The sequence below is a fragment of the Balearica regulorum genome, chromosome 5 (assembly GCF_011004875.1).
Source record: "Balearica regulorum gibbericeps isolate bBalReg1 chromosome 5, bBalReg1.pri, whole genome shotgun sequence".
In the NCBI taxonomy this organism is placed as follows: domain Eukaryota; kingdom Metazoa; phylum Chordata; class Aves; order Gruiformes; family Gruidae; genus Balearica; species Balearica regulorum.
The window spans coordinates 38190855-38215094 of NC_046188.1; the positions used below are offsets into that span (position 1 = coordinate 38190855).

Consider the following 24240-nt stretch of genomic DNA (forward strand, 5'->3'; position numbering starts at 1 on the left):
CACATTGTTCTTGTGAAATGCTGAGCATGGGAGGGTGAAGGCCTGGCTGCTCAGAGTATCGGGAAACACAGGCTCAGTTGTCCAAGGAGGACAGCAAGCAAGCAGTGCTCTTCTGTGTACTCTTTACACAACAGGATTGAGGCTGATTAATCATAGAATCATAGAATGGTTTGGGTTGGAAGGACCTTACAGACCATCTAGTTCCAACCCCCCTGCCGTGGGCAGGGACACCCTCCATGCGCAAAGCCCCATCCAGCCTGGCCTTGAACACTTCAGGGTTGGGCATGCACAACTTCTCTGGGCAACCTCAGTGCCTCGCCACCCTCATAGTGAAAAACTTTTTCCTAATATCTCATCTAAATCTACCCTCTTTCAGCTTAAAGCCATTACCCCTTGTCCTATAACTACATACCCTTGTAAATGTGATGTTAAGTGAAAGCAGAAATTCCCCTCCCATGGAGAAGCAGGAGAACAGTTAATTGGAGCTCTCTGTTGAAGCCAAATAATTCATGCATGTGTGCCAAATGGGTTTTTTTTGCCTTCCCTAAGCTGAGGACTGCCAGCTCCTTACCAAGATCCCAAAGGTCAAGTGTCTGCGAAACACCCGGCGAGAAGGTGAGTGTGGAAATCTTTGTAGGTAGAAGGATTTTGCAGATTTTCCCACATGGCCCTGTTCGCCTACCAGCTGCTCACATGTTGTTTCTTATGTTTATGGTTTGTTTTTTCAGTATAAGAGTTTTGTGTCCTAGGTTGGAGGCTCTGTGGAGGGAGAATCTGGCTTATCAACTCTCAGGCTTCAGGGCTCTCATTTCGTACTTTAAATAATGAGAAGTGGCGTCCAGAGGCCCTGGCTAGAACAAGGACCGCAATTTAAGATCTTTATGAATATAGATACCGATCTAAGTCTTATCCTTTTAAAGTCAGAGCGTGACATAACAAACAATCTAGAAGATGTGGGAAAGGGAAAAACAATCATGTATCTATCATAAAAAGATACAATTAAGGAAAGTTATTTCTCGTATATCTCCTATGTGCATAAATGGTAATGCTGACTTTCCCAGCTGCTCTTCAGTTTGACTCACATGTGCTGGCTTATTTCTAAACCTGTCAGTGCACAGCAGGCCTGGAGCGAGGATCTGGAAGGGGAGACAGGAGTCACTACTCAGTTCACAAAGGGCATCCCAGATAGTGGGATGGTCTATAAGAAAGTATGGAGACATCTGAGAGCCAGGTTGACATCTCTGACCACAGGGCAGAATAAAGGACAAGTGGGAGTAAAGCAGATAATCAGTAAGAAAGGCAACAAGCAGAGAGTAGAGCTTGGTCCCATGGAAGTGGTGAGAGAGGCAACAGGGTACTCTGATGGGACAGATGCTGAGTAGGCAGAAGCATGGGGAGGGCTGGAAGTGAAGGGAGACGTCATCAAGGCAGGAACCAGATGAAAGCTCAGTGGTGTGGACAGAAGTGACAACTGAGGTCATTCTGTGTGTGCTGGGAGGGCTCAGCTGGCAGTGTGTGCCCCAGGGGATGCCCTGCTAAAGCTGCTCTCTGCTCCTAATGGAGGTGTGAGAACCACCTGCTCTTTTTCTGTAATGGCCACACAAAGTATTTTATTTTCTGAAGGAGGCTCAGCTGTTTCCCTTCCTAACCTTCCTGATCCTCTGCTGTCCTTTTCTCATTGTAGGGCTGATTCGCTCTCGGGTGCGAGGAGCAGAAGTGGCTACTGCTGACATCCTCACCTTCTTGGACAGTCACTGTGAAGTCAACAGCGAGTGGCTGCAGCCAATGCTTCAGAGAGTGAAAGAGGTGAGCACCATCTCCCCTTCTGGAATGAATGGTGCTGATCTGTCTTGTGCTGGTGGATCCTCTGCCCTTGCATGCCATCGGCAGTGCCAGTGGGGACAGCATTCCCAGGTATTCCTCAGGCAGGCTGTCACAGAGGACAGTACAGCCTGAGCTAGATGGGCAAGACATCCCTGACTGGCTTCTACGTTCTCCTGCTAATGTGACAGGGCAGGAGGTGCTGAGTGATGGGAGGAACTGGCAAACACTGGAACCACTAACTTAAACTTTCCTAGTCCTGTCCACCTGTACATAGGATAGCCACTTTGGCAGCACACACTATGCAACTTTTCTGTGGTTGCCATCTCCCTTCTTGCTGCTGAACCCTCCCCTCTGCCTTGTCACTGCCAAAACTTTCCTTCCAGCTCCTGTCGAGCTGTCGACACACACCACCTGCATGCAGGTGGCTTCCTAGCACAGAGGATGTGCCTGTGAGGGCAGGGATGTCTCTTTGCTGGTTCACTTGGGAAAGGATTGACCTGAGGCTGGAAGAGTGAAAATGAGATAGGAATAGTAGCAGCTGTTGCCCTGACTGCACTATAGGTCTGGAGGGGGAGACTTAGGGCTTTGCTGTAAGAGCAGACTGGGGAGAGGTGATGGGAGAAGTCATAGCCATGCTTGCAAGTGGCAGGGATTGATCCCCTCCTCTGAAAGGAGGATTCCATGTGGTAATGGGTCCCAAGAGAAGGGATAGAGGCTCTAATGCTACCTTGTATTTGTGTCTGCTTGGCTTAACATGAAGGAGCAGCAGAAGGTGAAACTTCAGGATTGATGACTTGAAAGCTTCTGCTTTTTATTCCTGCTCAATAAATCCTCCATCTCGGAAGCCCGTAAATGTTTACTTTACTACTGCTCTTTAAGTCAAGTTGCAGCAGCAGCATAGGGGTCCCTAAGTAGGAAGGACCTCACTAGTTTCTTTAGGGAATGATCTAAGTTGCAAAAGCTTGGGTGCTGACTCCAGTATTATTTAGTGAACAGATTTCAAGTCAGCCTATTTCTGACCTACTTCCTACCTTTCTGATGTGCATCATAGTTCAGATTTCAGTCTTGCCTACCCAGTCCTAGCATTGGCTGGTTGGAGCAGTGGCTGGAGCACCAGGATGCCTGGTGGGTGCTGGGGGGGGCTCAGGCTGGACAGACATGCTCTCACTGTGCAGCCATTGCAGCACGGAGGGGGATAAACATGAATGATAGCTCTCATCTAGGATGTGCCATCCTGGCCAAGTGTGCTACAGCAGGAGGAGCTATCGCAAGGCATAAAATGAAGGTTTGATAGGAAGGGCATGGAGGCTGGCAGCTGTCCAATAACAAGATGCTGTTTCTGGCATTGCTAGCTCTCTGTTTCATCATATATTTCAGCTATCACAGGACTGTCTTTAATGCCCTGTCTCATGATGTTGAAAAATTGTTATAATGTCAACTTCTACTTAATAAAAGAATTTCAAAAGAAAACTGTAAATGTCTATACCATTTAATGCTAATAAAGTACTCCCAATATCTTAATATTATGTTATGTTTTTTTCAGTTTGCACTATAATTCTTAAGTGTGAGGTCTTCATAGTACTTGCTAGGAGGATGCTTTATTAGTGAGTCGATCATTTCTAGGCTGATGACAATGAGTTAATTCAAGGATGGCTGAGCAGAAGATATGCTGTCAGTAGATATCAAAAACAAGCACAAAAGCTTTGAGACAGTGATTCATGCCCTGTGACTTGGGCAGGAAATAAAGAGCTGTTTCTTAGCAGCACTCCTGGGTCCCAGACTCTGTTCCCCCCACCCATGGCATGCAGCTGGCTAATACCCACCGTCTCCGTGTTGGATGTAGTGGCCACAGATCCCTTGCTCAGCTACCAGAACTGTACTGGAGAAGCCAGTCAAAGATTTACATATGCAGCTTTGTGTTTCCTGATCTCTGGCAGCTTTGCCAGACATTCAAGAAAAGCCTGACTTTTTTTTTTTTTTTTTCCCCTTTTCTCTCTCTCCCTCAGGATTATACCCGAGTGGTGAGTCCAATCATTGATGTTATCAGCCTGGATAATTTTGCCTACCTGGCAGCATCAGCAGATCTGAGGGGAGGTGGGTGTAATAAATGGCTTGTGTAATTTAGGCCTGAGGGATAGCGCATGAAAAATAATTGATGTTCTCTTTAGCTTTGTAAGAAACCAGAGTGATGACCTCTCCTGATGGGTTCTCTGTCCTCTTTTTCCTGCAACTTGTAAAGTCATATCTTTTGCAGAATTAAAACAAAACCCAACTAGTGTTTTCCTCTTGAGCTTGCATCACTGTCATAACATTTTGCAATTTCAGGGTTTAGTTAGCTGATTAAACATATCACCATGCCCTCCCTACACTACATGTACACTGGAGTCTGACAGGCACTTCCAGTTGCTGCCCCTATCTGTCAGGCTATCTCATGGCATCTTCTGAACAGCATTTTCACTTCTCTCCTGGCAGCTGAACCCCCTTGCAGCTATTCCTGTGATCACCCACAGTGCCTGGTGCTTTTCTCCCTCTTCTGTGGCTGGGGTTCGCTGCCGCACCACTTGCCTGCCAACGACTACTTGTTCCGTGGCTACCCTTAACAACGGTGTAATGTTAGTGACTGTGCTGTGCTCAACTATCCACCACAGGCCAACTATTAATAAATGGTAGTCTTGAAAGAGGTGATGGTTACAATGATCTGCAAGCCTTTGTTCCCGGACTACATCACATCCCACAAAGTCCTTTGATTATGGCCTCATAACTTTGGCAGACAGGGAAGTGTAAGACAGACTGGCCAAAATGCAATTCCATCTCACAGTGACAACACTGTCCCGAAGATATGGACTGGAACCGAGCAGAGATCGGTAATGCTAAGGGATGAGGATGCCAAGACAGAAGTTGGTGACTTCTTAGCTGCATTAGGATAGACTCTTGCCATCTTGGGTAGACCATGAGGGAGGTCAGGGAAGGAAAGTAGGAATAGCCTGTGATGTGAAGGTGGAAACCATCACTGAAGCTAATAGAAAAACAATAACAAAACCTATCATCTGATGTGTTTTTCTTTCTCAGGGTTTGACTGGAGCCTTCACTTTAAGTGGGAGCAGATTCCTGTAGAGCAGAAGATGTCCAGAACAGACCCAACTCAGTCTATAAGGTAGCTGTCTCTGATGGACTATGTACAGTCCTCCAAATGCCTTTACTAAGCCTTCACCTGTATGGCAAGGAGTACACAGGGACTGCCTTGCTGAGAACGAAATGCCACAGTGTTCACTTGATGACGACAAAACTCTTCACGTTATTTTCTGAATGCATTGAGGTCTATACCCTAATTCTGAGAGAATTACTCCCTGAATATTGTAAGAATAGCAATTATATACTATCATAGGCTTGTACGCATGCCACCTCTATAAGCCACCTCTTCTTCTATATGTTTGTTTTTGTGGTCTCACTCAACACTCTGAATGCCTCAGAAATCCCTTTAAGGGTTTTTATTTACCTCCATCTTCCAGGTGAAGAATTAAGGAATGAAGCATCTAAACAGTCAGCCAGGAAGTGTAAGCAGACCTGGGAACTGAATCTTGCCTAGTAATTTGGGCACAGGATTATCCTTCCCTCCTAAATATGCATGTCCATGGAAAAAACAGATTCTGCTGGCTGGAACAGTTATTGCCTGCCTTGCCGCTGTGTACCTGGCTCTGAGGAATGTAGAATGTGACAAATCCTGATATAAAAAGTCACAGTGCTTGTCTGTATAGGCAGACAACTGCCTTTGTAACATAAAAGTATAATTCAATTCCTCTGTGTAATTTGTGAGCCTCCTCTGGAAGGCAACCAGCTTGCTAGCAGCAGAGCAGTACATTCAGCAGTCTCTCACACCACATCTACTTGGTGAACACAGTTATCAGACAGTGCCCCTGTTATTCCTTCACACTGTGAATATTTGTATAAATGCAAAAGACACAGAATTACTCATGTAGCGCTTGTAGGACCATCTAACAAAGGCAGGAGGATGATCTAGTGAAGGGGCATCCCAGAAGCCTGCTGCCGATTCACATCCCAGCTCTACTATTTTTCTCTTTTAAATGAGATATAATTTGTCAGGCCTGGACAAATTGTTCCCCCTCTAAAATGAAGATGGTTGTGCTACATATACATGTGATTATTTTGTGTGAGCTTGTGTTTTCTTTTCCAGAACACCTGTCATAGCAGGAGGCATCTTTGTGATTGACAAGTCCTGGTTTAACCACCTGGGAAAATATGATACTCAAATGGACATCTGGGGAGGAGAAAATTTTGGTAAGTTCAGGGTGTTTCAGGGGAATGACACACTAACACAGAACCACTTCCCAGTCTTCATCGCCTACCAGAACTCTCCTTTTGAGAGCTTTGATCTGCATGTTGTTGTAAGGCTAGGGCTATTGCTCTCTTGCAGGCATATGCACTATTATACAGGTGCTTCCACAGTACAAATAAGAAAGAGGAACCTCCTGGTATCTTAATTTTTGCTTGTTTTTGGAGAATATTCCTCCAGTCCTTCACATGACAGTCTGTGTTGCCCCAGCTCTGAAGTGAACAGTCACTCCTACGCTCCCTTCTTATACCTGTTCCTCTTTCCCAGATAAGTCTGAGTTGCTTTCCCAGCTTGATAGGTCAGAAGGATGTTTTTCCTAATAGAACAAGCCTCTTTGTAAGTGTGTACAAATAGATTCAGAATGCAAACATTTAGAAGCAGACTAGGGCATCACAAACATCTGAGGAATTCAGAGGCCATGGGGCAGTCTGTCCACTCAAAAGTGCTGTTCTCTTATAGGGCATGGTGCTGAAACCCACCTCCTTGCACTTAGTGGTGGCACAGATGTTCCAGGCGTCTCTCCTTGCCCCATGTGAAGGGATGCTGCAATGTCACCAGGTATTAGTGACAAAAGGAAGAAGAGTATTGAAAAGAGGTTCACAGACACCTCAAGTATTCGGGACATTAATTTAGAAATTATGCAGGTGGAGCTGAAGAGATAAAAGCCTTACTCTGTTCAGCAGTCAACTTAAATAGACTTTTCTGTAGCTAACACTGCCAAAAATTATTCTGTTTCTACAATTTCCAGAAATGCCACAGACTTGTAAATAAATCCCTTTAAAAAGAATTTACGTGGTGTTTTCTAGCACCTGGAAGACCAATTAGAAAGAAAGAAATAGTCAGGAAAAGGAAACTTTTGTTTATCTGAACACAGCTGGGAGAGTTGACTCTTTCTGAAATGCTCTCTGAAACCAGGAAATAATATTTTTGGCTGATAACAGAATATCAAGGTACCACTTTTTTAAAACAAAGTATCTAATAATGAGTGCTTGTGTTCTCTGTTTTCTGTCTTCCTCCAGTTTTATGATATTCATGGTATTAAAAAGAGATATCAAATGGGGCTTGCACTGGGATCTCAGCAGTGCTAGTAGCATCAGCTAAGCGCTATAGGCAGAAGTAACGGGCAGCCTTTACCCAGGCATGAAGATCCCCTCTCCTGTGTTCCTCAAATTCCTCTGCATAGCCAAACTCAGCTCCTTGCTGTCACTAGAGCCAGCCACTTGGCCATCTGGCCAGCCTCTGAGCTACAACCGTATAAAAGCTGTAAACCTCACAGGTGGAGAAAGAATATTTCTTTAGGCTTTTAGTTGTCTGCTTCTGCCCCCCTGGGAGCCCAGTGTTGTTTGATGCATGTATCAGTAGCTAGATGCTAAGCAAAGTTCTCTGTCATAAGTGGCAGTAAATTACCTGTACACCCACAGCCCTTCTTGCACGTAGAGCTGATCAAAACCTCCACAGAACTGCTTCATTTTCCTTCAAATTGTTCTTGTAAAGCCTGGCAGTGGCTGGGTCAGGCTGTGTGGGACTGGGCCAGGTGTACAGGTGAGAGTTTTGCCTTGTTGTGTGTTTTCTCTGTAAATTCCTTGTCTCTCATCACTTGTCTCTTACCTGCACCTCTGTTCTTCACTTAAGAGGGCAAAGTTAAGTGCACAGTGCTCTGTTTAATGGGGCTTGTCCCTGAGTCACATTGCCGCACCACTGCTGTGATGAAGGCAATAGGAAGGTATTTTAAAAACAAAACAGACTTCTTTTTTAAAGCTAACTTTTGTTCAGCTCTTCAGCATGATGTGAGGCAACAAATCAACCAGTGGCTTCTACATTGAGCCTGTTGCTGTTGCATGGCAGAGGGGTAGAAACTAGCCTATATTTGACAACAAAAAGTATTAATTTTCCTTGAAGTATTCAGAATGGTTAATCTACCCTCTTAAAAAAAGTTTTCCATACTTAATTGAAAATTAGATTTTATGATCGAGAAAAAATGTTGCTAATGTTCTGAAACACAATTTTTACTACAAATTACCATTTTGAGTGGAAAGGAACTGTTTGGATAAGGTCACAATTTGCAAGTGAGGGTGGGAGAGTGGTTCTGACTAATTTGGGTGGGTGAGATGGGCCATTCCCTGCGCATGAAGGCCATTTTTAATAAACTACTTCTTTGAAATTTCTTTTCCTGTGAGGAAAAAGTATAAGAGAATTTAAGGGAAGGGCACAGAGCCAGACAAGCTCTATGGACACAGCAGATGATAACACAGAAATGATCAGGCAGCAATTACCAACTGCCTAAATATCCTTCCAGCTGGATGTGAGCTGGTAAACTCCTTTTTTCCCAATGTGATTGGGAAAAGCCACAGTGATTAATTCATTTAAAACCCATATGGATTAGGTCACGTCCTGGAAAATATACAGCAAAAAGTTCTCCTATGCTTTCCGTCAGAGGATGGATGAAAATCCTTAATAAGCTACGTTTGATCTCCATTTTCTCTTCTGTTCCCCAAATCTGCATTGTTTCACCCCTTCTTTAAAGAATTCTGTCATTTACAAACCTGGACATGCAGTCTGTCTGCATGCCTAAGGTATCAATATGGCATGAGGAATCCTGTCTTGGGAAATGGACATCACTTTATGTTACACATGCTAGATTGAGAGTTTTGTTTTTGTTATAGGCCGGAGTGAGTCAGAACCTCATTCCAGGAGAGCAAATGCCAGCTGGACACACCATCAGACAGAAACTTATGTCTTGGCCCTTTTTTTTGTTTTTAAAGCTCTTCCTCTCTTTGAAGCTGGAACTCCCTGTTGAAAAGAGACTGAAAATAATAAGCTCTAGGAAAGAGTCAGGGAGAGGCAAGAGCTAATAAGAAATGCTACAAAATACAGTCTAATAAAATGGTTTTTTACTTAGAAGCTAGATTAAATACACCATCTCCCCCTCCCCCCAACACACTGTTTAAACCACCTTTCTCAGGAGCTAGAGAGGAAAACTATGGAGAAAGGTGAAGGTTGGGAAGATGTTAGCGTGTGTACATGCTTTGAAACAGCCATTAGATCTGGATACATAATTTCTTTTTAATTTCTAAACATCAGAGCCCCATAATTCAGGCATTACTGGAGGGAGATTGCAACTGAGTGAAATTTTTGAAGTAATCAGTCTACACAATCTGAAGCCCTTTTGGTAAGGACTACCAAAATACCCAGCTAATTTTCGTTCACCTTCTTCCTTCCTCTCTTCTCACTGCCACATGAAACGTAAGTGGAAAACCCCTCCGGTGTGGCGGTGATTAAACTTGCGAAGACAGACCCGTAAGCTTGAGTGAGGTCACATCTCTTCTGTGATGCAAATAAGTGCCTGTACATCAAAGCTCCATGTTCTTCTAATCCTTTAACAAAATGTTGAATTTAGCTTCAGGACCAGCTGGATTTCTTCAAGTTGCAGGGTACTCTCCATATTTTTATAGGCACACTAGTAGACTGATTTCTGCTCTCAGTAGCTCCCTCAGCAGAAGCAACTGGTGACAAACTGTAACCCAGTCATCCACTTTTTTTTTTTTTTTTTAAATAAACATAGCCAAGCAGAACAAGAACAACAAAATATTGTAGGATGGATAACATGGAGGTATGAGGGAGAGGAATCTGCTCTAGACATTGACTCTTCCTATGCCCTCATCTTGTTCTCTTCTTTCTCCTTGTCTCCTAAACTCCCTTTCTTCCTCACATGATTTGCTTTACGCAGTGAATTCTTCTTTTTTTTTTCTTCCATCCATGTGCAGGGCTGGAGAGTTACAGCAGTCCAAAACAAGGTGGGTGTGGGGGTGGTCTCAGTCTGTTGCCAAATGCCATCCGGACAGCAACCACAAGGACCTGGTCAAAGGGAAAGGTGTCTCAATGAAATGCTCAGGGGACCAAAGCGAGGAGTGGGACTGGAGAAGGCTAGGAAGTCTCTGAGCCGCAAGGGTTGCGTCCATTTTAACAAAAAGAAGATGGTTTGTCCAGTCTCACCATGGTGTTGCTTTTCCAGGTTTTGCTGTTGCAGGCCATGCATCTTGAGCAGAGGGGCGAGGCTTTCAGGCATACTGCTGAAGTTGCCCTTCTTGGAAATGCTGTTGGTCTACCTGCAGCTGTATGACTCTTTGGGTCTCTTCCAGAGCTCTCTTTCCGAGTGTGGATGTGCGGTGGCAGCTTGGAGATCGTTCCCTGCAGTCGAGTGGGACATGTGTTCAGGAAGCGCCATCCCTATGACTTCCCTGAGGGCAATGCACTGACTTACATCAGGTAGGTGTTGGGTAGTTCCTGGTAGCAGCCAGGTCACCTTGATGTTGGGGCATGTCTAAATAAGCCTGAATTCTTTGTTGTCTTTCTGCCTGATGACAGAGGAGAACAGCTTGTGGCTGAGCATCTGTTCTCAAGGGAAGAATGAGTTGCTGTTTTCTGTGAACAAAACCTGTTCCCTTCTCTGTTGTTTGTATTAGTGCATCTTGTTCTTCCTCAGTCTGCAATGGGTGGGGGGAGCAGTAACCCAGAGAGAGACCCTGGCCATTCGTGGATACTGCCCTATGATATGTGCCTATATATCAGCAGTCCTTAGTCATCTCTCTTGTCTCTGAGCTGCTTTTGAGTCCAGGGATCCTACTGAGCTGTATGTGCTCTGAGACAAGCCCTAAGGACAACTTACACAGCAGGGCAGATGGGAAGAGAAAAAAGATGATGCAAAGTGTTTCACAATGAGAGCAGTTAAGCACTGGCACAGGGCCCCAGAGAGGTGGTAAAATCTCCATCCTTGGACATTTCAAAACTTGACCAGACAAGACCCTGAACAATATCACCTAACCTGAAGCTAGTCTGCTTTAGGCAGGAGGTTGGACCAGGTGATACCCAGAGGTGGTTTCCAAGCTGAATTATTCCATGGTGTTATTCTAATCCGGGGAAAGGGATGCTGTAAAGCAGGGTGATGGTGACAGTCAGTCCAGGTGTCTCTGCAGAGGGAGCACGTGTGAAAAAATCATGGTAAACTATGGCTGTTAAAATTTTAACTGCTGATCTGAAGCATGCTTGCAGGCCTTTGTAGACTTAACACGTTCAATCTGCATGCACCCATACTGCCCACTGTGTTTCATGTTTGGGACTGTCCCCCACTGCCTCCTGGCAGACAGGCCTTGGGTCTGCCCACCCAGTGCCTGCCCGCTGGGAGGGCAGGTTCTCCAGCCACACTCAGCAAAGCATCTCCTCATCCCCATGCAGGAACACCAAGCGCACAGCAGAGGTGTGGATGGATGAATACAAGCAGTACTACTATGAAGCCCGGCCATCTGCCATTGGGAAGTCATTTGGAAGGTAAGCTGCCCCCAAACCTCGGTAGAAGGGCTCTGGTAAGCCCCTTGCTAGCAAGAAATAGTTTTTTGGATCTTCTCTGGGGCTAAGTGTGGGGAAACAGAGATGCTCTGAATGGATGGCTTGTGAGGGATGTTGCAGCCTGAGTATCTGGCTAACAAGGTTTGCTTCTAATTCACTTTATTTTCCCCCCAGTAACCCATCACAAATCATTTGTTAGCAGAAGGCCAAAGGGATCTGTAATGAAATTAAAAGGGCAGACATTTTAAGTGGATAGATAAGAATATTTTCTAACACAGCTTGCGGCTGCTCTGGAAGTGTGAGCTATGCCGTTAATAGAGCTTGATCCAAAGTTCCTGTGCAGATGCAGAATTCTGGGGCTAACACGGCTAGCTGGCACATGGGGTAGGTGCACTCTCCTCTTTCCCGATGAGTGAATGAGTGGTTTGCCTCGTTTGTAGGGCCGCATGGCAAATGGCAAGACATCTCATTTAGAAGCACAATCTGCTTGTGAGTTGTCTCCAGCACCTGCTGAGCTCACTTCTGTGCAGAATTGTGCTCCTTACAGCACCTTTGCTAAAGCTGTTTCCAGACTACATGGGAGTCACTGTTATGGGCTTAAGCGTTCTTTGTGACCCAGAAATCAGTGATGGAGATCAAAACCTAGGATGAGGGGAGAGCTTGCTCTCTGTGCTAACAAACCCATATAACTCCCAAATAAACGTAAAAAATCCTAAGAGTGGTGTATATCTGTGGGTTATATCTGCCTTTGAACAAGTGACTGTTGCTGTATCAGCTTAAGGACTTAGCAAATGTGGTTGTATCTCAAATGTGTAGCTACATGCACTGGGTAATGATGCATCTCCTGCTTATTTGATGACAAATAGGTTTGGTCTGACCTCCACACACTTTTTTGTTGTACATTGTGCTTTATTATCATGCGGCATTACATATTTTTGTACAAATAGCTTTGCCTGCCTAATTTATCTGTCTTTGAGTTGACTGCAGCAGCTGGGCTGGGGCCAAATAGCAAGTAACCCTGCTGCTTGTGAAAGAAACTGGACGATGGCATATTGGACATGGATACATTGCTAATGTGTTTTAGGGCCAAAGCCTGCAGTTCTTGTTCACACAGACTTCCTAATGGCTTTACTGGCAGCACTGGCTGAATAAGAGCTGGAGCAGAGCTGTAGGATTCGATTTCAGGCAATTTCTTGAACTGTAGTAACAGCCTGTGATCTTGTATTAAATATAGATTTTAGAATGCAAATGCCTCTGACACCATCACTGTCAACTGGGCCTCAAATGGACCCTCCTTCCCCACAATTTTGATGTGAATGTAGGATCTAAGTTCATTCTCCTGAGGTATGGGTAGTACAGTGGTCTCTCTGGACTGAAGATGGCAAGGAGCATGGGTACAGTTGAAAGTCCTCCCCAACAGACAAATGTAGTGGTGTAGCTTGAAGAGGAGAGTTCCTAAGTCACTGCTCAGAGGGCAGTCCTCTTCTTCAGCCAGCTAAAGCCAAGCAAATCAGCAGTGGGAGGACTGCTGCAGCTGAGTTAATTTCCCCTTATACTCCTCCCCTTTCCCAAAACGGCCTAAGAACAAATAATTATCTTCTTTAGATGTGAAACCAAACCTGAGCCTGGAGCTGCTGCCTTGTTCACTCACCTCTAGCACACAGATTAACTGTTTGTATATACCTGAGCACCAACACTTTCTAGGTCTTTTCAGGAGCTGATGGTTGTGCAAGTTTCATGGTATGCCTCTACAGGGGCACCCAGAGGCAGAAATGCTTTCATGGTCGTACAGTAGTTTTTCTGCAATGTGTTATTTAACACTGTAGGACCTGGGAGCTGCCATTGTTCTGAGCCAAAGGAAGTGGAAGAATTGCTCTCTGAAGGTGTTTATGTCTTCCTTTTCTATTTCCTGCCACTTGCCTCTCTCCTCCTTGTCACCTCAGGTCACTGCTAGTGCTCTGAACTGTGCAACAACTAGGCGGGAGAATGAGTAAGGAGGAAAAGTCATACAGTCTCCCTCAAACCTCCTGGCTGATCTTCATTGTTCCCCTTCCTCCTGTTCACTACCTTATCCTCAATAACCTGCCTGTATTTCCAGTGTTGCAGACCGAGTGGAGCAGCGACGCAAATTGAACTGTAAATCCTTCCAGTGGTATCTGGAGAACGTCTACCCCGAGCTCAAGTGAGTCAGTTCTGCGCTTGTAGAAATCTCTGAAGGATCTGGGAGGTGGGTCACAATGAGAATCTGAGCCTTGGCAGCAGCAGGCAAAAGAGAGACTTATGCTTGGAAAAGGTTTTCCTCTGTTCTTTTTTTTGGTGAAAAACATCCTGTGATTTCCTGGCTTGTATTATCACAAGAAGTCTGCAAAAGGTTTGTTGCTCCTGCCTCTGGGACCCCTCTGCTCTGCCTCATACAGCTGTCCCTCAGAGATGTGCAACAGCAGTGTTTTTGGAGGTGCAGCATGCAGACAAGTGCCAGAGCACTACCTCCCTCCCCGTTAAGGCTTGGTCTCTGTCTGTTGGATGCTCTGCCTGGAGGTAGTTGAGCCAAGTAGAGCTGGACAGTCTCACTGCAGAGGTGCAGGTGATTCAGAGAAAACCCTGGTGAATGCCAGAACCAGCTGTGCCTGTGGCTTCCCCTACCCCGGGTCAGGATGCAGTAGTGCTGTGGCATTGCTCTGCTGGGAGGTAGCCTGGGTAGAGCTGTGTCGTTAGCATTTGCTAGCTAACTCACCCTGGCAACACATCTTTACATCTCAGTCAAGCAAAGTCTGTAGCTAACATGGGTCGAGGCTAAAACATCCAGCTGTAGTCTGGCCCTGACAGATCTTTCCTGTATTGCTACCAGTGAGCCAGTGAATAAGTGCTAGCCCTGGAAAATGGGGAGGCAAAATCAGGATAAATCAGTGTGGATATGGCTTTTTACTGGCAATGACCTCTTTCTGAAGAGACATCACGCTGAACTGCTTGGGGTGCTGTTAAAGCACCTTATGCCTTCTCAAACAAAAGGGTACCAGCCCTCTGACCAAGTTCTCCATTGACTTTTGCCTCCTCCAGGCATTTCCAGTGGATAGCTAGCATGATATTCTTCATTTTCTGTCAAATAAAGAGGACTATGTTTCAGTAAGGGGCCAGTTACACCCTTCTAAATGTGTGTGCGCTTTGGACGTTTCAGTGTACGAAGTGCCATGCAACTGTTGTTTTACTTCAAGGGTTCCTGAAAAGGAGCTGATTCCAGGAGTAATTAAACAAGGAGGAAACTGCCTGGAGTCTCGGGCACAGGATACCACAGGGAATACGTTGGCTGGCATGGGAATCTGTAAAGGAACAATGGACAATCCACCTGTCACTCAGGTAAAGCAAGCTTCAGTTTGGTGCTTTGCTCCTGCTTCTGCTCTTTTTATTACTGGTGAATGAAAAGGCATCTCTGGCCTTGGTGTGTTTGTACAGAGGTGAATGAAGGAAGAATTTGGCCCTGTTAATGATTTTAATAGTAAGCAGAAAAAGAAGCCGTGCCCATCTCTTAGAGCTCTGTTGGCTCAACAGACTCAGCAATCAGACACAGAGTGGGAAGGTTTTCATCACTCAAGGCAACAGGTAGTGTCTGAATGCTCAGGGGTGTGACTAGTCTGTGCAGTAGGCGTGCGGCCAGGATTTGAGTCATGTAGCTGTTCCCACTCAGACTGTTGCTTGGGTGTGCTCCGCTTCATCATCCAACCCATGAGAACCGGTCCTGGGGTGTGCTTTGCTAGTACCCCGGCAAGTGGGGAAGAGATTTTCCCAGGATCAGAAACATTCCTTGGTCTGCCAGTTCAGCTGTAGCTGCAGATGGATTGAATTGTGCTGTTTTACAGATGTGTTTCAGTATAAAGCCCAAATCGAGTTTAAATAGCCAAGACCCTAGGTGCAGTAATCTGGTGCAGCTCTCCTAACGGCAGTGGAGCTGTGCTGGTTTATACCAGCTGAGGATCTGCACTCAGCCTCTTCTTTTGGTGACCGAAAGCAGCAGGGAAGCAGCTTGAGAAAGTTAAGGGTCACAGTAGGATATTTTATGCCAGAAAATACATATTCACATCTGTTAACTGTTGGAAACCAGTTTGCAGCCAGCGTTCAACATGCCATTTAATCTGAGTCATTGTTCCATGTCATTACCGTTTGAAATCTCTGAAACTTACTGCATTTTGTATTTCTTTCTTGGGGAAAGTATAATAATAATAGTTGATTGGGTGGGGTATCCATCTAGTGAGAGGAGGCAAAAATGAAGTGGCTTGTGCTTTATGTGTGCTAGTGATACACACTAGCCCATGGATATGCTTGCATGTGTTTTTCTTCACTTGACAATCTATAGGTCCCAGATACCTGTTACAGAACATACCTGTTATGTAAAATATGCAGAAGCAGTTACAAGTCATGTAAATCAGGGGTCAGGGTCCTCCCTGCTTTGTAGGCCTAAATCTGTAAAGCTGCAGAGCAGGGAGTTGCGAGGGATCCAAGGTTAATCAGACAGCTCAGATGGTCAGGGGAACCAGCTGCAGGCTTTGAAATAGTCATCATGCACCAAGCCTGAGCATTAACTTCTGATCAGGTGAAGACTGCTGCCATAGTCTTCCCAGGCACCTTTGGTAAGAGTTGAACAAAGGATACAAGTTTTTTGAAATACCTGATAGAAAACACTCTTTCTCCCTCATCTGATCACCATTATGATCCTAATGAATCCTTTCTTTTTCTTATGCCAAAGGAGTGGGTATTCAGTGACCCTCTAATTAGACAGCAGGACAAGTGTCTTTCCATTACCTCCTTCTCTACTGGCTCTCAAATCACACTGGAAGCCTGCAATCAAAAAGACAGCAGACAGGTAGGTAACTGTGCACCTGTTTTTAATCCCTCTATTGCCGCATACCAGTGTTCCTACATCGATGCAGCCTGCAGGGGCAAATCTAATACTATCAAAGTATATAAAAGTCCCTTCCATCTTCTGCATCTCCCTCTTTGGTGTGTTTCATAAGCTCAAATGTATGAAATTGCCCGCAACCAAAGCGGGGAGCACTGACCACACTAGTGTGTGGGTGTCTGCTCTGCCTGGGCCCTGAGCAGCATGGTTAGCTCCAGCACCCCAACCTTGCTCCTTGGATACATTTACGTTCAATCAGATCGGTGCACAGATGGAGCATCGCATCAGAGGGGGTAGATAAGCAGCAAATACATTGAGATAGCCAAGAGAAGGGTGGTGTGTGCTATCATTTGTTTGCTTATTTAGAAGTGGGAGAACTGTGTTCTGTGTGCTGTCTTTGGACATGTGAACAGACCTTTAAAACTGAGTGTGTGCAACTCATTTGAGAAATTCCAACTGACATAAAGCACCGTATGTTCCACCCAAACTGCTTCCTGAGGAAAAATGCACAGCAGCAGTGTTCCCAACAAAGTGCAGTGTTCCAAACAAAATGCAGCTCTGTGACTCTGACACTGTTTCAAAGATGTGCATCTCTGATCTGTCAGGACACATAAGTCATTTTGCCTTACGGCACAAGGTAAGAGATGGTCTCTGCAATGGCCAGGGTGCCCTCACAGGGATGTCATATGCCTTTTTATCACAACTGGACAAAACACAACAGGTGACAATGCAGCACTGGCAGACAGTGGACTGGTCTTGTTTCATCCCTAGTTCCTGTGCTTCCCTCTACACTGAGACAGAACACATTTTCTGTCATCTAAGGCTATGCTGGCTCTGTGTTTTCTGACACATCTAGTGTTTTGATAGCCCAAAGGTAGGAGATGGCTCAGCTTGCTACCAGTCCTCAGCAGCATCCTCTTTTGTCAGTACTTTTTAATGCTATATGAATCTCTGAATTTAGTTCTTTCTGAAAGAAAGCACTGAAATCTAGTCTTGTCCATTTATGGAAAGCCTGTGTAGACTTTCCTCTGGAGGGTTGGTTAATGCAGAAATGTCTTGAAGAGTTATCATTGTGAATACACTGGGAAAACTGGATTAGCCTTGCAAGGATATCCCAGGTGGGCTGTGCTTGCCTGCTCCTTTTTCTGGTTGGTAATCACTCACCCCCTTGCTGTGTAATTAGGTCACTTAGCTTCCCCTTAGGTGCCTTGCAGCATTTTCCTCCTGGGCAGTAGAGAAGACTCTAGCAGCTGCCAAAATCAGCTGTCTTTCCCTGCCTCCCCAGTCATGGAAGGACAAGGGTCCCCTGAAGGGGGGTGCAGTCCAAGCCCTATTAGCCAGAAGAGAGATTAATCCACACTAACACAAGCAGGCTCATTCTGCTGCTGGAGTATGATTTATTGAGCCTTGAAGTGTTGATTATATACAGGCTCATTATAAAGACATGCACACGCACTTAAGGATGTGAGCTGTTGTTTTCCATTACCTTATGTGAACAAACTGCACTTCAATCAAGGACTTGACCTAGTAGATGATTTAGCCAACTGACTGTGAGTAAGGATTTTGTTTAAGCATTTCAAATAATTAGAGACTGATTTGAATCACATCTGCCATTCCAAACTACCTTGCAGCTGAATGGATGAGGTGGGAGAAGTGCGTTTGAAGTTTTAATCTAATTTAGGTTGAAATGCTCTGAAACATGGGGGGTTTTTTGGAAGTCCCAAACTCCTATTTCAGGTTTCTACTTATATAACCAGTTCTACTTGCAACACTTAAGTTTGTTGTGTTCTTGGGGAATGTTGTTATGGTCCCTTCCTTCTATAAACACAACAGTAAATATTGTTAATACTGACATTGTATTTTAATGAGCTTGAAGTCAGTCATCTTTGCAAACTCTCCCATTCTCTCTCCTCCATGTCTTTTCTAGAGGGGCCACCTGCATCTAAGTAGTAGGTGGTCTGAGTGGAAGGGGGTGAGCCTGGGCAACGTGCATCACACATATAATATCTTAAGAGGAGATGGTGGCATGATGAAAGCCCAGCTTTGAACATTTCTGGTGTCATTGTCATCAGAGGTCTGTGGTGGAAGATGTTTGTACTTTTCTGGATCTAGACTTCATGCCTATGTCTGAGTGATGCAAAAGCAAGATTTCTGACAAAAGATGGGGCACGTAATGGCTTCATTTTTTTAGTGTCACAAGAGCAGATTGGTTAGATCCTTATGACAGCACCATACAGCTCCTAAAGTTGCTTTCTGCTTCCAAACATACTGAATCTGTGCCCATGCTATGCAGTTTGTTGTGTATTAAGCATGTCCACAGGGCAGATAATTTTGTTGTTATATTTGAGTGCTAACAATGGTCCATCTAACATATATGTAATACTCTGGTGGAGGCTTTACAATATTACGAGCTGTACATAGAATATTATGTCAAAACAAGTCTAGAACTTTGCAAGTAGGAGGATACAAGACAATGGTCAAAATTTAGATGGTTTTTGGTTCTGTCAGACTATTCTCCTTGGATTGAAAGGAACCAGGAACAAAATCTGTTTGGCACCATGATCCTGTTGATCATTCAACAGCAACAGCTGGCACTGCTAGCAGAAAACCAGCCAAGAGCTATTCTGCATAATCAGAACTAGATTTCAAACCAGATGGATGTTATCCATAATGTTATTTGGAGAATAGCATTTTTTAGTTGAATACACAATAAATTATTTCCTTTAGCTTTGGTTTTGGCTCTGACTGACGGTGGGAGTGGTGTTTTAATTTGTATTATAGTGAGGACAAATAGAAGGCAAAGTGAGAGTCAGACACTAAAACAAGAGAATGAAAATGAGAAACACTGGCACAGTATTTCCCAACAGAACAAGAAGCATGCTGAGAAATCCTATTAAACAGCCATATTTCATTAAAATGTGCTAAAGGAATGTGACCCCAGCCTGAAAATGAGGACACTAAGTTTTCTTATGAGACAAACAGTATTTGAAGTCCTGTGTGCCTTTGGATGTGACCGGGAAATTTTTTCCACCTTGCTTCTCAGTGTGTCATATTACCCGAAGTGCAGACAAATGTGACTTTATATAGATTATCGGAAAAGAGAAGGAGCGAAAACCTGTCTGTTGTGGAAGCACCTGACTTTTGATCACCCTGAAAAATTACAATAGTGTAAACACTTTCAGCTCTTGTATATATTGGGTAGAAGAGGACTGGCTATTTCTGACTTTTCTCTTAGTAATTACACATGGAGTGCTTCTATCCAGTCACCTCAAAGTACTTTACAATGATAGATAATAGAGAGAGAGCTTTTCAAGAGTGGGGAAATTTTTGGTCAACATTAGGGAAGAGGATCAAGACACAATATTTCAAAGAAGATATGGAATCTTATTTTTCCATCTCTACTCCAAACCTGCTGTGACCAGTAAACTGTATTACCTCCATCTGCACAAGAAAGGGAGACCAAGGAAGATTTCTAGCCAAAATTTTTCACATTGTGCATTGCTTATATCTTCCAAAAGCTTTCCTTCCAAGTACAGGCCAGTGATAATGTCTGGGTGTAGGAGAGAACAGGACTCCCTGTAATGTCTGGCTGCATATGCAGGAGGTGTCTGCTCTGTTTGGTTTTTTTCCCTAAAGATGGGCATCATTGCTGTCATTTGAAAGTTAGCTGTCCAGGCTCCCTTTATGGTATGTGGAGAAAGCTTGACCCTTCCAGAAGGTGCTTGTACCTTGGACCCCTCCATAAGTATGTCACCCTGTAACTAGTTTAGACTAAGTTGCGCAGCTCTGAGGTGGCTGATGGTGGGAGACAGCATCCTTTCTTCTGTTTGCACCCATTCCTGCTGCCCACCCTCCTCAGGGGTGTCCTGGTTTTCAGCTGGGATAGAGTTAATTTTCACAAGAAGCTGAGAGGGGACGCAGCCAGGAGAGCTGACCCAAACAAGCCAAAGGGGTATTCCATACCATATGACATCATGCTCAGTATATAAAGGGGGCTGGCCGGGGAGGAGGGGCCACTGCTCAGGATGGGCTGGTCGTCAGGCTCCGGTGGTGAGCAAATTGCATTGTGTATGACCCACTTTGTATATTCTTTTATAAGTGTTGCTGTTATTTTCCTTTCCCTTTGCTGTCCCAGTAAACTGTCCTTATCCCAACCCACGAGTTTTACCTTTGCCTTCCAATTCTTCTCCCCATCCCACTGGGGGAAGAGGGGTGAGCAAGCAGCTGCATAGTGGTCAGCTGCTGGCTGGGGCTAAACCACAGCAAAGGGTCTGAGATATGATATTGGGCTGTCCTTGGTAATCCTGTGGTCTGGCAGCCCAGATGAGCTTTATATTCAACTCTGTCACCTTTTCAGCATTTCTCCTCCTCCTTCCCATCCTTGCCTCATTTTCTGTTGAACACAGGGATCTGGGGTGACTTGAAGCACTGGGCTTTCCAGTGGTGTGATTCATTGAGAAGCTGATTGATTTGGTGTAGTTTGTTAGCAGCAGAAAACGTGCTCTGGTGAGTGTTTGCTGGTGTCCTGCTGTGTCTGTTGCTGTCGACTCTCCCTACAGACATCACAGTGGGTACCTGCTCAGCATGGAGAGATGACACAGCAGCAGGTCTCTGATCTGGAGGAATAACATAAGCGAGCCTCCCAGTGGTGCTAGTTTTCTCTTGAATGGCTAGAGGGGAGAAGAAAACCAGTGTCTTTTGGTAATTGCCCTTGCTCTCCATCTCAAATCTCATAACAGCATACTCCTTTACAGCATGGTCTTCTGGTGAGCTCTGGGGTGTGTGGAAGAGACGACTGCTGGGCGTTCTCTAGCACAGGCACAGAGGAAGGCAAAGGAGGAGGCTGGGAATTCACAAGTACAGAGGGGCAGAGAAAGGGTGGAGGGCAAGGGAGGATTTCCCTTTGCACAGTAGGTGTGCTTTGAAGAAGGTCAAGAGGCTCTCACGGAGGTGTATGTGACCCTGGGAAACTGTGGTGGGGAGGCTGTTGTGCAGATTGCACCAGGTAGGCACAGTGTTCTGCTTTCCAGGGGAGAAGACCTCCTGCTTTCGACTCCATCATTACAGCTGCCACTTTACGGTATTAACTCTTCCTCAGCTGTTTGCAGGGAGACTTCTGCCAGATCAGACCCAGATGGCTCTGGGATCTGTGTAGGGATTGGGTTGCAGCAGCTCCATCATCGCTACATCCCTCTGCCCCTTTGCCTATTAAAACCAGATTCTTCCTGCTGCAAACAGCTCCCCTTTAATGGTACCCTGTCAGCCAGGGCTAGCAGTGCTGGCAAAGTGATCCTGCCTCTGGCATTTAGTCTTGAAAGAATATGTGATACAGGAGCAGCAGATTACTGTGGGCTTTGTAACTGCCCTGCCCTCCAAGAAACATAACCAACACACAGATTTGGAGGAGAGAGCAATATGTGAACATAACTAGATGTCTTAAACCACACAGCATGTAGCAATCTGTTTGCTGTATTACCCAAGAATTAAAATGTTGGTAGGTTTTGACATTGTCTGGATTCTGCAGGAATTTTTTTATTCCCGTTGCATATCATTTCTGCAACAGCCTTGAGGTCCATCAGTACTGTCAAGCTGTTTCTTTTTCCTCATCAGTCCCATCCTCATAGTATTCCTAAGTTGTTTACTGACAGAGCACCCAGTCCCTAATTCTAACTGGGTTATCTGTGTGACTGAAGAGAGTGATGGGAAAATCCCTGGAGCCTGGAACACTCAATCCAATAACTTGCTAATCTCAGCTGTGCCCCACTGGAGGGAAATGGCACAGCCTCACCTGGGAGATCCCAAGCCCACAGGCTCATTTCTACTTTTTTTTCTCTTCACTATCAGCCACAATGGTCCCAGTTCTTTCCAGCAGGGATGGAAGGTACAGCCCTTTCCCAGCAGAAGTTGCAATTCAAGGTTAGGACATATGTTTTGTTTCCTGGAAAGCAGCACAACCAAAGTGGACCTTCAGGAAAGGGTTGCATGTGGGACCTTGTGGGTATGTTCCAAGGGGAGCAGCCCCAGAGGACAGCACTGCAGAAAGCAGAGCAATATGTACCGAGAAGCTGTCAAATGGACACTTAAAAACTGAAATGTTGGCAGGACAGATAAGATTATGAAGAAGAGCCAGCTGAGAAGCGTGCAGAGCTATGAAGAGCTTTCAATGTAGTGCTGATAAAAATCTTGAATTTGTTGAGAGATGTGGGGACATGAAAGAGAGATCAATATGATCTAGTCAAGCAGCAAGAAGTGTGGTTTTTGCTTTCTGCGGCTGGATTGCTTTCCATGTTGGGAGAGCTTTCAATGCTTTCCTTTCTATGGCTTGGAAAGAAACTGTAGAAGGGTTTCAGGTTTTGACAGGTATCTGGATGTCTAGAGATGCAGGACAAAGAATGGCAGGGAAACTGTGAATATAATATGCTTTTGAAAATGCCACTAGTTGGTGATCTTTGTGGTTTTTACCTTCAAGATGCTTCTGAATATCTAGCCCTATAATTCAGCTAAACTCAAACGCCAGGTATCGTTCATACAGGAAACCAGTGCTTTGGAGATGCTGCCCATACTCAGATTTTCAATGTCCCCAGTTGTTGGAGTTTACTTGGGGTTTATGCTCAACCTTTCTCCTCCAGCTTGGACACACAGTTCTCTGGAGAAATGGAGGTAACAGCATGTTTCTTCTCTGTCTTCTCACAGAAGTGGAAGATGAAAGGCAGTTTCATTCAACACTTTGTCAGTGGTCTCTGCCTGGAAAACCAGACTGGGAGAGTGGTGACCAACCCTTGCCAAGCAGATGTACCTGGCCAACAGTGGGAGCTGCTACAAGCAACATGATGGTAGCACAGAGATCTCCTTGTTTCTTTGTGCATGAGACTTTGGGAACAGAAGGGGATCGGGAAGGGAAGAATGGTTTTGTATGTCTGACCCTAAATGTTTTCATTGTGCCCATCTGCAAGCCACCATTTCAGCTGAGCACTTGGTGTTTTTGAGCTTTTCAGAGAAGAAGCTGGGGGTGAGAGAGGAAAGAGTTCTTGAAATCTTCCCATCTGCTGTCTTAAGTTCTCCTTCGTAGCTGATGTCCACGCACAGCTGCACCCAGAGAGGGGGGAGGATCCAGCCCAATACTCAGAGTGACTAGAACTGCATTGCAGTCTCCCCATCTGTTCCTTTCTCTGCATTCAGAGTCCACAACCTTCAGTCCAACAGCTTAAACAATGCTTATACGAACATTGGTAACTCTTTGGCTTCCCTGGCTTTTCACTCTAACATTGTGCATCATTTATGCATGTGTGTGTCTCCGTGAGGACTGGCCAGAAGAGTCATCATGATGAGTGGAGGGGTTGGGAAGGAACCAGCAGACCCTGGGGGCAGGTTTGTAACCTCATTCTGGTGGGCCTGTTCCTTCCTCTGCCTGCAGTAGCTGCCCAGCAGCCAAAAGGGCTGAGGTTGGGAAATGGGGCACAATGCTGACAAGAGAGCTGGAAAAGGGACAATCTGTTTTAGCAGCATAACCAGGGATTGTTTGGGGGACTGTTTCCTGTTGAACTCTTGCTTCCAGTTTTTTACAGGTGAAAAGCCAGCCATGCCTCCCTGAGTGATCCAAGCCCGCAGGCAGCCCAGCTGGACCTGGGTTCAGGGTACCGCATTCCTGCGGAGCTGGTCAGAGACAGGGACTGACACTTTAGGGTGCTGGGGAAGCTGGGACCGCTCTCTGGCTGCTCTTCCTGGTGCTGCCAGACACTGCCCGCTGCACCCCACACTGAAGGTGATGCAGAGACATTTCTCCTTTGTGTTCTGGAAATACTGAAGACAACTGGTGTCTCTAGCTAGCATC

At 45.3% G+C, this 24240-nt stretch overlaps 1 protein-coding gene across 2 annotated transcripts in view; it reads left to right on the forward strand.

The window, feature by feature from the left end:
* The window catches only part of GALNT16 (polypeptide N-acetylgalactosaminyltransferase 16), a 78286-nt gene that overhangs the window by 51746 nt on the left and 2300 nt on the right, over positions 1-24240 (forward strand). Inside the window, exons 5-15 of one of the 2 annotated variants that reach the window (XM_075754216.1) lie at positions 550-615; positions 1685-1806; positions 3831-3918; positions 4894-4978; positions 6017-6120; positions 10315-10441; positions 11408-11500; positions 13617-13700; positions 14731-14872; positions 16257-16373; positions 23103-23242. In XM_075754216.1, coding sequence (XP_075610331.1) covers positions 550-615; positions 1685-1806; positions 3831-3918; positions 4894-4978; positions 6017-6120; positions 10315-10441; positions 11408-11500; positions 13617-13700; positions 14731-14872; positions 16257-16373; positions 23103-23240 — 1166 coding nt within the window. In that variant the 3' untranslated portion in view covers positions 23241-23242. Of the gene's footprint in view, positions 1-549; positions 616-1684; positions 1807-3830; positions 3919-4893; positions 4979-6016; positions 6121-10314; positions 10442-11407; positions 11501-13616; positions 13701-14730; positions 14873-16256; positions 16374-23102; positions 24179-24240 lie in introns of those variants that run through there. The other variant, XM_075754217.1, reaches the window with a different exon arrangement.